General features: G+C 47.4%; 1 protein-coding gene across 7 annotated transcripts in view; it reads left to right on the forward strand.

Annotated features, from left to right (window-relative positions):
* The window catches only part of LOC139413276 (RNA-binding protein 5-like), a 15344-nt gene extending 2565 nt beyond the window's left edge, over positions 1 to 12779 (forward strand). The window contains exons 2-24 of one of the 7 annotated variants that reach the window (XM_071160464.1): positions 1 to 122; positions 238 to 396; positions 571 to 640; positions 1069 to 1142; positions 1993 to 2076; positions 2395 to 2455; positions 2940 to 3002; positions 3107 to 3267; positions 3489 to 3586; positions 3736 to 3823; positions 3916 to 3987; positions 4086 to 4149; positions 4251 to 4333; positions 4450 to 4564; positions 4724 to 4815; positions 4941 to 5120; positions 5320 to 5460; positions 5769 to 5843; positions 10777 to 10971; positions 11124 to 11198; positions 11316 to 11419; positions 11650 to 11779; positions 12128 to 12779. The exon at positions 1 to 122 is cut by the window's left edge and continues 50 nt beyond it. In XM_071160464.1, the coding sequence (XP_071016565.1) occupies positions 1 to 122; positions 238 to 396; positions 571 to 640; positions 1069 to 1142; positions 1993 to 2076; positions 2395 to 2455; positions 2940 to 3002; positions 3107 to 3267; positions 3489 to 3586; positions 3736 to 3823; positions 3916 to 3987; positions 4086 to 4149; positions 4251 to 4333; positions 4450 to 4564; positions 4724 to 4815; positions 4941 to 5120; positions 5320 to 5460; positions 5769 to 5843; positions 10777 to 10971; positions 11124 to 11198; positions 11316 to 11419; positions 11650 to 11779; positions 12128 to 12253 (2432 nt within the window). In that variant the 3' untranslated portion in view covers positions 12254 to 12779. Of the gene's footprint in view, positions 123 to 237; positions 397 to 570; positions 641 to 1068; positions 1143 to 1713; positions 2077 to 2394; positions 2456 to 2939; positions 3003 to 3106; positions 3268 to 3488; positions 3587 to 3735; positions 3824 to 3915; positions 3988 to 4085; positions 4150 to 4250; positions 4334 to 4449; positions 4565 to 4723; positions 4816 to 4940; positions 5121 to 5319; positions 5461 to 5765; positions 5844 to 10776; positions 10972 to 11123; positions 11199 to 11315; positions 11420 to 11649; positions 11780 to 12127 lie in introns of those variants that run through there. The other 6 variants (XM_071160466.1, XM_071160469.1, XM_071160465.1 and 3 more) reach the window with 6 other exon arrangements.
* Positions 12780 to 13006: the final 227 nt, after the last annotated feature.

Here is a 13006-nt window from a genome sequence, read left to right on the forward strand (position 1 = left end):
GGGGTGAGAGGCGAGAGCGAGGAGACCAGGAACGAGAGCACGTCACGCGACGCTGGGGTGAAGAGAGACGCATCGAACGCTACGATGGAGGGGAACACCGGGGGAACAGAGCCAGTCCAGAGGTATGTGCTCCGAGTCACTGGGCGTCTGACATGACTTGGCAATGGAGTGCAGCCAAAACCAATCTTGTTGACGACTAGGAGAATACACTGATCCACGCTGTTTTATCCGCGCCAGCAGAGAGACAGGAAGCGGCGGAACAACGATGGAGCTGAAGAAGGCTACCACTCTGATGGAGACTACCCGGAGCAGGACTACAGGGGGGAGCCAGGGGAGGAGAAGGAGAGTAAAACCATCATGCTCCGGGGCCTGTCTCTTCACGTCACAGAGGGAGATGTAAGTTCCTCTCTCTCTCTGCTTTAGACCCACCACCGGGTCAGTAATGTGGTTTGTGCAAAGAAGAGTAGACTATACAGTGAAACTAAAGGAGACGTTAGCAACTGTATAATATCAACTGAAGTGTGTTGCGGAACTGAGGGCGACGGATTTAAATGTTCTTGTGCCTTCCAGATCCGAGCTGCCCTGGACCAGCTGGAGGGACCCCAGCCAATAGATGTCCGGTTGATGAAGAAGAGGACAGGTGAGACCCAGGCGTTCCATGGAGTCCCTCCTTTCCCCCGCCATCTTTGACCACAGGGCCAATCTGCTTCAATTGGCTTCAGTTTTGCCATAGCAACATAAAAAAATAATCTGAAATCGTTATGAATTAATGTCAAACGCGAAGAAACAATCTTTTACGTTCTGTTAAGATGTGGAGCGAAAAGGTAAGTAAGAGCATCAGCCAGTCAAGCTCTGTTTCAAATGAAAGAATAAAATAATGCATATAGGCACACAGAGGGTGCACGTTCCAGTGTCATCCTGCAGGATTTCTTGCTATGGCAAAACCCAAAATGAAGGGCCCACTGTTTGCCATATTGGGTCCTGAAGCAGTTTGTGACAGAGTTTGAATGTTGTGCCCATGGACTCTGACTAACACTCCTCCCGTCTATATTTGAATGCTGTCTCTAGGTATAAGCAGAGGTTTCGCCTTCGTGGAGTTTTATCACTTGCAAGATGCTACCCGATGGATGGAGACCAATCAGGTTGCTTCACAATCGCCAAGTCTAGTTTTTACCTTGGAGATCTGGGAGAAAAAAAAAAGAGAACCAAATGGCAACCAAAGTGAACTGAATAAGAACCAAAAATGATTTGAAGTAAATGTAGATTTAAGTTGGAATTTAGTTGGAGAATACTATATTTTAATCTTAATATGGTATCCATAAAGACTGCATGGTTTTAGGGGTTTTATTTAACCTTTCACTGATAATTCTTTAATCTCACCGCCCCTCCCCCCATATTTTCAGGGTGTAAGACTAAGGTTTTAAGACGTTCGACGTCAATAGAATTGAGCCATGTAGCCTAATTTAACGGAAATTTACCTTAAAACACTTTGAGATTATAGTACCTTGCAATCTGACCGGTAAGATAACTCAGGAATACATTTTTCTGATAAAAGATAGTCATAGGCCATCGGGGAAAATAAGGAATTCTGGCTCCTAGCCTACTGTCCTCCAAATTTGAGCACTTACTTGTCAGTTGATGTTTTTTTTTCTTTTTAGTGATTGATTCATGCTGTACTTCTTAGCAAATTTAATTTGTCTGTTGGAAGCACATCCCTGGTTCTAGGGAAGCCGATCAAAGTATCTCTATCATGTTAGCATACACTCTGCTCCGGCTCAGTCTGGACACTCGGGTCCCAAACACCTTAAGAACCCTCTGTACACAAGCTCACATACACATCCTTCCGTCTGTCTTTGACACAAGCGCCAACCGGGGGTCCCTTTCCCCCTTCCCTCCTTGCCAACACTGCTTGTATTTTGGGTGCAGCTAGAGTGAGACCTGCACCAGCCAAGAAACCTTGAAATGACCAACATTTTGTCCCCCCTCTTACAGAAACTCCTGGTCATCCAAGGCAAGAGTGTGGCCATGCACTACAGCAACCCCCGGCACAAGTTTGAAGACTGGCTCTGCAACACTGTAAGTTTCTGCTGTGGCTTGACTCCATATCCCACCCTGCCTACACTGTTTCCCCCTTCCACTCCTATCTGAAATGCTGTAGTGACAATGTTAGGCAATCAATTGTTATCTTATAGTCCAGAATGAGCTCCTGCCAAATGACTTTGAGCACATTGTTAGGTGTAGGAATGCCTGATTGCATTAGTTGCCAGTGTGAGCGTTTGGCTCAGGTAAGCACCCGATGCTGCACTGCTTTTAGTTTGCTATTCATCTGAGGCAGCGGTGTCCTGGACCTAAGTAGCTGTATTTTCAATAAAAAATGTGACCGGTTGCTTGCAGTGCGGCCTGTACAATTTCCGGAGGAGGCTGAAGTGCTTCAGGTGCGGAGCATCCAAAGCTGGTAAGTAGTTCCTGAATCAGGAAGCCACTGCTTGCACCCATCTGGATGGCCTGAGACAATGCCATGGGACTACGCACAGGTGCAGGCGCAGTAGAGAATACAGATACAGGGCTCTACAGTGCGACCATTCTACTCATATGTGCCAAAATATTTTGATATGCGACCTGGAATTTAAAAAAATATATTTGTCATTGTGCTACTAAATTTCTTTGCGTGCGCCTACATTTTTTAACTTAGAGCACATGTGCTCCTTGTAAAAAAAAAAAATGTCTACGTAGAGCCCTGACTAATCATATTTCTTAGTATTGTGAACAAACCAGATTTAGCTGAAAACGTACGTGAGAATTGACAGGTGGAATAGCGAGGATGTCAAATCCCTGTGGAGCAGGAACATTTTCTAACTCATGTCCTGGCTTCTGTCATGGGTACTGAGGGCGAGGCGACGCTAATGCCCTCCTCTCATTCTTCCTGCTTTTCCCAACAGAGTGTGAAACCAACACCACTGGAGTCCGAGAGACCCAGCAGAGCGGAGACTACTACGGCGACAGTGAGTACCCCTCCGCCGTCATGAAAATAAGTCCTGTCAGATGACCTGATGGGGGTCTGAGAGCCAATGGGATAATTTATACTGAATGTGTGTGTCCTCTCCAGCGATCATCCTTAGGAACATCGCCCCCCTTACCACTGTGGAGGCCATAATGACTGCCCTGGCCCCCTACGCCAACCTGTCAACCAGCAACATCCGTCTCATCAAGGACAAACAGACGGGCCAGAACAGAGGCTTCACCTTCGTACAGCTTTCCTCCCCTCTGGTATGCCAGCCTTTCAGCAGAGCTCTCAACATTTCAAAAAAAAAAATTGGTTTTGAGTTTCTTTACAGAGCGACCTCTGTCTCTTCAGTGACGTTCCCCTTTTTCGATTGCTAATGGTCAACAACATCCTTGGCTTGATTTAGTGGAGTCTGTATGAACTTTTCTCTGTAAGTGAAATGAGTGTGTTTAGTCTTAAGTGCTTTGTTGTTTCTGCATCACAGGAGGCTTCTCAGCTCCTAACTATCTTACAAGGACTGCAGCCCCCTCTCAAGCTGGATGGGAAGACCATCGGTGTGGACTATGCCAAGAGTGCCAGGAAGTGAGTGTCCCGTCACAGCGGTGTCCGTGGTTAGGTTTAAGAGGTGTCAATGGTTAGGGTTATAGTGTTCTCAGCATAATTCCAGTGGAGGATGTCCTCAAGAGGGATGGAGATGTCTCCCTAATCTCTACTCTCCTTGGTCTCTTCAGGGATCTCTTGCTCCCAGACTGTAACCGGATCAGTGCCTTCTCTGTGGCCAGCACAGCCATCGCTGCTGCCCAGTGGTCCTCCAGCCAGGTAAACGCACACAAACCCACATCTCCTCACAGTCACCGGTGACGTTTTGTTTTCCCGATGCACCTTCTAACCGTCAGTATGTTCCTTCCAAGCCACAGCAGGGTGCTGAAGGACAGCTGTCGGAGTACAGCTACCTAGAGGAGGGCTACGTTCCCTACACACAGGTACGGTGATGGTTACCCCAGTCTGTAAATACCTGGGATGCATTGCAGACGCTGCCGCTTCAATGTGTGTGACTGACTGTGCCCTGCTGTGTCGATAGGACTACCAGGCTTACTACCAGCAGGCAGCAGGAGACCTCTCCCAGGGGAACGGAATACTGGGAGGTGAGAGGCAACGTTTGCATTCTGTGTACATGCCTTTTTTTTTTAACAGCCTTCTGGTTTGAGGAGAACGCGTGTAATTAAGCCTGGGTGTCTTTTCACAGCGGCCCCAGCTGCTACAGGAGTGGTGATCTCACAGGTTGCACAGGTCTACCAACCCCGCCTTATCAGTCACACTGCCACACAGGTGAGTCTCTGTCTTTTAACCTATGGGGCTGGCAATACACACACCGTTGCCTTTACTGCACCACGGACAGTATGCTTGCCCTAAAGATTCCCCACAATGGCCAATTGTCTCTGCAGGCACTGCAATTGGCCCAGCAACTGGAAGCAAAACAGACCGGAGTTCACTCTGCAACCATTACAGCGCCGGTTTCCACAGCAACAGCGACACTCTCTGGACTGGCCACAGACACTGGTAGGAGCCTCCCTCTCGTGACTAACTGGCTCTGCAAGTTCCAGTGCAGAATGAAACATAAAAACTTAGTGGAATGCTTTCAGATATAAAATGATCTACTCTATTCAAGCCAGGTTTTTGATTGTTTGTAATCTTCCATGCTCTTGTCTTCATCCCCAGCTGTTCCTGACACCTCCACCTACCAGTATGACGAGTCCTCGGGCTACTACTTCGACCCTGAAACTGGCCTCTACTACGACCCAAATACCCATGTAAGTACCCACACACCGGTCAATGTTTTCTGTTGCCATTTTGAATGGTTCCACCATGCCTCATGAGTTGACTGAAAGGGGTATGTGGGTGTATGTGTTTTTGACAGTTATCTTCTCTCCTCCAGTACTACTATAATTCCCAAACACAGCAGTACCTGTACTGGGACAGCGAGAAGCAGACGTACGTCCCTGCCTCAGCCGCCGACCAAACTGAGCAGACGGCAAACGCAGCAGCAGCCAGCAAAGAGGCTAAGGAATCCAAGGAGAGGAAACAAGAGAAGCCCAAGAGCAAGACGGCTCAACAGGTACGCAGAGGAGACCGGGTTCGCTTCAGATGTCAAGGCGGTACAGCTGTATATGAGAAAACGGGGGGGGGGGGGGGGGGGGGTGTTGCCGTCTCTACATTCTGTTGGTATCAGGACAATGTCATGAAACTCTTGTTGCTGTCAAGGGGTGTTGTATTAACGTGTGTGTAGTTTGACTGAGTTGTCATGCTCTTTCCAGATTGCTAAGGACATGGAGCGCTGGGCGAAGAGTCTGAACAAGCAGAAGGAGAACTTCAAAAGCAGCTTCCAGCCCGTCAGCCAGGAAGAGAGGAAAGAGGCCGCGGCCGCCGACGCAGGCTTCACACTCTTCGAGAAGAAGGTAGCCATTTTAGGTCTATCCATGAAGGTTAGAATCCTATAGAGCAGGGTTTCCCAAACTCTGTCCTCAGGACCCCAAGGGGTGCACGTTTTTGCCCTAGCATTGCACAGCTGATTCACATAATCAAGTAATCATCAAGCTGTGTAGTAATAGGGCAAAAACCAAAAACGTGCACCCCTTGGGGTCCCAAGGACTGAGTTCAAGGAAACGCTGCTTTAGAGGACTCATCCAGTGCCACTTTTGATTTGATGGCGTCAGATTGACGAGGTGACTTGATGGCAGTGACTAGTGTTGTGTCTTTGCAGCAGGCTGGAAGCTTGGAAATGCTCATGTCAGAAGCAGTGCAGCGCCCAGAGGAGCAGGCCCCAACCAACTCAGCCAAGGTAAGCTATTGATACTAGACTCAAATTTTTTTTAATTTTATTTTATTTATTTCACCTTTATTTAACCAGGTAGGCTAGTTGAGAACAAGTTCTCATTTGCAACTGCGACCTGGCCAAGATAAGGCATAGCAGTGTGAACAGACAACACAGAGTTACACATGGAGTAAACAAATTAACAAGTCAATAACACAGTAGAAAAAAGGGGAGTCTATATATACATTGTGTGCAAAAGGCATGAGAAGGTAGGCAAATAATTACAATTATGCAGATTAACACTGGAGTGATAAATGATCAGATGGTTATGTAAAGGTAGAGATATTGGTGTGCAAAAGAGCAGAAAAATAAATAAATAAAAACAGTATGGGGATGAGGTAGGTGAAAATGGGTGGGCTATTTACCAATAGACTATGTACAGCTGCAGCGATCGGTTAGCTGCTCAGATAGCAGATGTTTGAAGTTGGTGAGGGAGATAAAAGTCTCCAACTTCAGCGATTTTTGCAATTCGTTCCAATCACAGGCAGCAGAGAACTGGAACGAAAGGCGGCCAATTGAGGTGTTGGCTTTAGGGATGATCAGTGAGATACACCTGCTGGAGCGCGTGCTACGGATGGGTGTTGCCATCGTAACCAGTGAACTGAGATAAGGCGGAGCTTTACCTAGCATGGACTTGTAGATGACCTGGAGCCAGTGGGTCTGGCGACGAATATGTAGCGAGGGCCAGCCGACTAGAGCATACAAGTCGCAGTGGTGGGTGGTATAAGGTGCTTTAGTGACAAAACGGATGGCACTGTGATAAACTGCATCCAGTTTGCTGAGTAGAGTGTTGGAAGCAATTTTGTAGATGACATCGCCGAAGTCGAGGATCGGTAGGATAGTCAGTTTTACTAGGGTAAGTTTGGCGGCGTGAGTGAAGGAGGCTTTGTTGCGGAATAGAAAGCCGACTCTTGATTTGATTTTCGATTGGAGATGTTTGATATGGGTCTGGAAGGAGAGTTTAGAGTCTAGCCAGACACCTAGGTACTTATAGATGTCCACATATTCAAGGTCGGAACCATCCAGGGTGGTGATGCTGGTCAGGCGTGCGGGTGCAGGCAGCGAACGGTTGAAAAGCATGCATTTGGTTTTACTAGCGTTTAAGAGCAGTTGGAGGCCACGGAAGGAGTGCTGTATGGCATTGAAGCTCGTTTGGAGGTTAGATAGCACAGTGTCCAAGGACGGGCCGGAAGTATATAGAATGGTGTCGTCTGCGTAGAGGTGGATCAGGGAATCGCCCGCAGCATGAGAAACATCATTGATATATACAGAGAAAAGAGTCGGCCCGAGAATTGAACCCTGTGGCACCCCCATAGAGACTGCCAGAGGACCGGACAGCATGCCCTCCGATTTGACACACTGAACTCTGTCTGCAAAGTAATTGGTGAACCAGGCAAGGCAGTCATCCGAAAAACCGAGGCTACTGAGTCTGCCAATAAGAATACGGTGATTGACAGAGTCGAAAGCCTTGGCAAGGTCTATGAAGACGGCTGCACAGTACTGTCTTTTATCGATGGCGGTTATGATATCGTTTAGTACCTTGAGCGTGGCTGAGGTACACCCGTGACCGGCTCGGAAACCAGATTGCACAGCGGAGAAGGTACGGTGGGATTCAAGATGGTCAGTGATCTGTTTGTTGACTTGGCTTTCGAAGACCTTAGATAGGCAGGGCAGGATGGATATTGGTCTGTAACAGTTTGGGTCCAGGGTGTCGCCCCCTTTGAAGAGGGGGATGACTGCGGCAGCTTTCCAATCCTTGGGGATCTCAGACGATATGAAAGAGAGGTTGAACAGGCTGGTAATAGGGGTTGCGACAATGGCGGCGGATAGTTTCAGGAATAGAGGGTCCAGATTGTCAAGCCCAGCTGATTTGTACGGGTCCAGGTTTTGCAGCTCTTTCAGAACATCTGCTATCTGGATTTGGGTAAAGGAGAACCTGGAGAGGCTTGGGCGAGTAGCTGCGGGGGGGGGGGGGGGAGCTGTTGGACGAGGTTGGAGTAGCCAGGCGGAAGGCATGGCCAGCCGTTGAGAAATGCTTGTTGAAGTTTTCGATAATCATGGATTTATCGGTGGTGACCGTGTTACCTAGCCTCAGTGCAGTGGGCAGCTGGGAGGAGGTGCTCTTGTTCTCCATGGACTTCACAGTGTCCCAGAACTTTTTGGAGTTGGAGCTACAGGATGCAAACTTCTGCCTGAAGAAGTTGGCTTTAGCTTTCCTGACTGACTGTGTGTATTGGTTCCTGACTTCCCTGAACAGTTGCATATCGCGGGGACTGTTCGATGTTAGTGCAGTCCGCCACAGGATGTTTTTGTGCTGGTCGAGGGCAGTCAGGTCTGGAGTGAACCAGGGGCTATATCTGTTCTTAGTTCTGCATTTTTTGAACGGAGCATGCTTATTTAAAATGGTGAGGAAGTTACTTTTAAAGAAAGACCAGGCATCCTCAACTGACGGGATGAGGTCAATGTCCTTCCAGGATACCCGGGCCAGGTCGATTAGAAAGGCCTGCTCACAGAAGTGTTTTAGGGAGCGTTTGACAGTGATGAGGGGTGGTCGTTTGACTGCGGCTCCGTAGCGGATACAGGCAATGAGGCAGTGATCGCTGAGATCCTGGTTGAAGACAGCGGAGGTGTATTTGGAGGGCCAGTTGGTCAGGATGACGTCAATGAGGGTGCCCTTGTTTACAGAGTTAGGGTTGTACCTGGTGGGTTCCTTGATGATTTGAGTGAGATTGAGGGCATCTAGCTTAGATTGTAGGACTGCCGGGGTGTTAAGCATATCCCAGTTTAGGTCACCTAACAGAACAAACTCTGAAGCTAGATGGGGGGCGATCAATTCACAAATGGTGTCCAGGGCACAGCTGGGAGCTGAGGGGGGTCGGTAGCAGGCGGCAACAGTGAGAGACTTATTTCTGGAGAGAGTAATTTTCAAAATTAGTAGTTCGAACTGTTTGGGTATGGACCTGGAAAGTATGACATTACTTTGCAGGCTATCTCTGCAGTAGACTGCAACTCCTCCCCCTTTGGCAGTTCTATCTTGACGGAAGATGTTATAGTTGGGTATGGAAATCTCAGAATTTTTGGTGGCCTTCCTGAGCCAGGATTCAGACACGGCAAGGACATCAGGGTTAGCAGAGTGTGCTAGAGCAGTGAGTAAGACAAACTTAGGGAGGAGGCTTCTGATGTTGACATGCATGAAACCAAGGCTTTTTCGATCACAGAAGTCAACAAATGAGGGTGCCTGGGGACATGCAGGGCCTGGGTTTACCTCCACATCACCCGCGGAACAGAGAAGGAGTAGTATGAGGGTGCGGCTGAAGGCTATCAAAACTGGTCGCCTAGGGCGTTGGGGACAGAGAATAAGAGGAGCAGGTTTCTGGGCATGGTAGAATATATTCAGGGCATAATGCGCAAACAGGGGTATGGTGGGGTGCGGGTACAGCGGAGGTAAGCCCAGGCACTGGGTGATGATGAGAGAGGTTGTATCTCTGGACATGCTGGTTGTAATGGGTGAGGTCACCGCATGTGTGGGGGGTGGGACAAAGGAGGTAACAGGGGTATAAAGAGTGGAACTAGGGGCTCCATTGTAAACTAAAACAATGATAACTAACCTGCACAACAGTATACAAGGCATATTGACATTTGAGAGAGACATACAGCGAGGCATACAGTAATCACAGGTGTTGAATTGGGAGAGCTAGCTAAAACAGTAGGTGAGACAACAGCTAATCAGCTAGCACAACAACAGCAGGTAGAATGGCGATTGATTAGGCAGAGAGGGTCGGATTGACTACACACAGAGCCTAAGTGCGGCTGGGGCCGACAGATAAAACATAAACAAGCAGAATGGATTACCGTGATTAAGGGACAGTCCAGCATGCATCAGCTATGTAGCCAAGTGATCAGTGTCCAAGGGGCAGCGGTGGATGGGGCAGGGAAGCTGGACTGGCGAGTGTTATCCAGGTTAGAAAACTAACAATGACCAAATAGCTTGTAGCCAGTTAGCTGGTTAGCTTCTGGAGGTTCTTGAGTGTGTTCTAAAAATGTAAAGATAATAGCGGTTCCGTATCACATTGGGTGAGGCAGGTTACCGGGAGGTATAAACAAATTAAAAATCGAAAAGGGATAGAAAGTAAATATGGGTTCAGTGAGTGTTTGGGACGCGGCGATTCAGACGGTTAGCAGGCCTGTGCTAACAAGCTAACAGTTAGTAGACGGTGCTAAACACGGTAGCAGTTAGCGGACCGGGCTAAACAAGCTAGCAGTTAGCAGGCCGAATTTGCAAGCAAGGAGATAGCAAGGGCTAGAGAGTTAGCCTTTGGGGACGTCGCGATGGGGGTATCTGTTTATTCCTCTTCATGCAGTGACATCGATGGACCGGTCGTGGGTCTGGATATTGTAGCCCAGGAGCTCAAAATGTTCCGTTTGCGATGGGAATCCGGGGGTGAAAAATAAAATAAAATAATAAATAGGTCCGTTATGCTCTGGTTAGAGTCGCGTTGTTCGAACTGGCGAGAGCTTTCCGAGCTAAAGGTTAGCTGATGACCGGTTAGCTGAAGACCGCTAGCAATGTTTTGCTGAAGCTGGTAGTTCGTTGGCTAGCTTCAGTTGAGGGGTTCCAGGTCCGAAGTAAATATAAATACTTTAGGAAAAATAGCTACGTTGGGTGAGGCGGGTTGCAGGAGAGTATTTAGAAGAAGTTGAGGTTCAGCAAAAAGTTTTAAAGATATGTGAAGAAAAAAAAAACGAAAACAAACGATATATACAAGGGACACGACACGACAATACGTCCAACTGCTACGCCATCTTGGTTGTAAGCTCTGAAATGACAGATCATACATTTTTATCTTGTATGGTACCTACTTGGTTGGATGGTAAACTATCTCGTTGTGTCCTTCCCCAGGTTGGTCTGGTGGCAGCCTACAGTGGGGACAGTGACCCAGAGGAGGGGGGTGCAGCAGAGCCGGAGCGCGATGGTGGTGAGCAGGGCCAGGATCAGCTGACGGACTGGAAGAAGATGGCCTGCCTGCTGTGTAGGAGACAGTTCCCCAATAAGGACGGCCTGGTGCGCCACCAGCAGCTCTCTGACCTTCACAAGGTGCTGATCCCTGACGCCCAGGAAGAACCCCACTTTAGTCTACTCACTAAACTGTTATGAAAATGAACATCTATTATGTGAACCTTGGAGCTTGTTTTATGTCTGAATTCAGTGTGAAGGTGTCTTAATCTTTACTTGTCGTCTTTCCCCAGCAAAACCTGGAGGTCCACCGCAGATCTAAGCTGAGTGAGGCTGAGCTGGAAGAGCTGGAGAGGAAAGAGACCGAGGTGAGACTCGGACATAAAGACTGTTGGTCTAATGTTACTGATTGACTTTTGGTTAATAGAAACCCTGTTGTCAGGTTTGTTTCTACATTAATTTCCTATTTCCCTCCCTGTGAACAGATGAAGTACAGAGACCGGGCTGCGGAGAGGAGAGAGAAATACGGCATCCCTGAACCCCCAGCACCCAAAAAGAAGAAATTCACAGCACAGCCAGCACCAGTCGTGTAAGCTGCTACTGTGCTATAATCATGCTTATTCTTATTATCATTGTTACCCAATCATTTGTATATATTTTATTGTGTAAGAATTTGAAGATGGGCACATTCTTTCCCCACCCCCCTTTTTTGCTGTGGCAATAGTATTTTGTCGGCATGTTATAAATGTACACTGTGATGTTCTGTGACGTGAGATTGTAACAATGATTGTGTTGTCATTTCCCACTTCTCCTTTGCAGTAACTATGAGCAACCCACCAAAGACGGTCTGAACAGTGACAACATTGGGAACAAGATGCTGCAGGCCATGGGATGGCAGGAAGGCAGAGGTCTGGGCCGCAACCAGCAGGGCATCACTGCACCTATTGAGGTGAATCTCATCCAGTTAAAATAATTGAATAGTGCTGCTTCAACCCAAAAGCAAAACCTGTGAAGATATATTTCATATACAACGAAGTCTGTTAAATTTTCTCGTTTAAGTGCAGAACCACGTTGTAGTGGTAACACTCTCCTTCACATATGCACCGGAGACCAGGGTTAAATTTTTGGGTACACTCTAACCACTTTCTCCTTCTTGCCTGTCTCCCCACCTAATTATTTATTTATATATATTTATTTATTTCTATTTATTTATGATATATAAAAAAAAATTTTTTTTTTAAATGTGCCAGTGTTGAACGGCTTTACTTATCTCAGACCTGCTGTCACCTCCCTACAGGCCCAGCTGAGGGCGAAGGGAGCTGGTCTGGGAACCAAAGGCAGCAGCTACGGCCTGTCTGCCTCAGACACTTACAAAGACGCTGTCCGCAAAGCCATGTTTGCCCGCTTCACTGAAATGGAGTGATTTGCCAAATATACCTGCCTCCCAAGAACAACCATATCCTACTGACCTGGTGCTATGTTCCCTGGGTTTCTGTGTGGGGGAAATCACCGTCCCCGGGCATCTTAACATCTCTCCCTACATTCATCCATAAACGGACGCCTTGAGATAAAGGGATTGTAATGGCAGCATGGGGAAGTTGCAGAGATTACATGCTTTATTAAGGGGGATTGGAGGGAGGGCCTTCCTTTGCTAAAAGATGTGCGTTTCTTTGGATGAATTTCTGAGTGCAGTCACGTCATCAGTCTGCTAGGGAATAGGAAAACGGAGAAAGGACTTGTCTATTGGAGAAATGTGAAACTATGAATTATGTAGGTTATGATTTGTATATATATTATATTGTGTAAGAATTTGAAGATGGGCACATTCTTTCCCCACCCCCCCTTTTTGCTGTGGCAATAGTATTTTGTCGGCATGTTATAAATGTACAGTTTGTATGGTATGCGTTCTCATTTTGTACAGAAAATATTAAATGAGATTGATCAACCAATTCATGTGGACTTCATTGTGAATGCTGAGCATAATTCCATGACTTGTATAATCTCTAGGTTAACAAGCTGTTCAATTGCAGGCTTTGCTTTAGCTCGCCCTCATACCAAACTTGGGTGTCGGTCAGTAAAAAAAAAATAACATGGAGAAATTCAGGCATTTGTTTATAGTTTGTGTGGGCTCTTCAGTCTACCATCATCTTGGGTCGAACATCTGAAGCAAGGCCCC

This window comes from Oncorhynchus clarkii, chromosome 7 (genome assembly GCF_045791955.1).
Source record: "Oncorhynchus clarkii lewisi isolate Uvic-CL-2024 chromosome 7, UVic_Ocla_1.0, whole genome shotgun sequence".
Classification (NCBI taxonomy): Eukaryota; Metazoa; Chordata; class Actinopteri; order Salmoniformes; family Salmonidae; genus Oncorhynchus; species Oncorhynchus clarkii.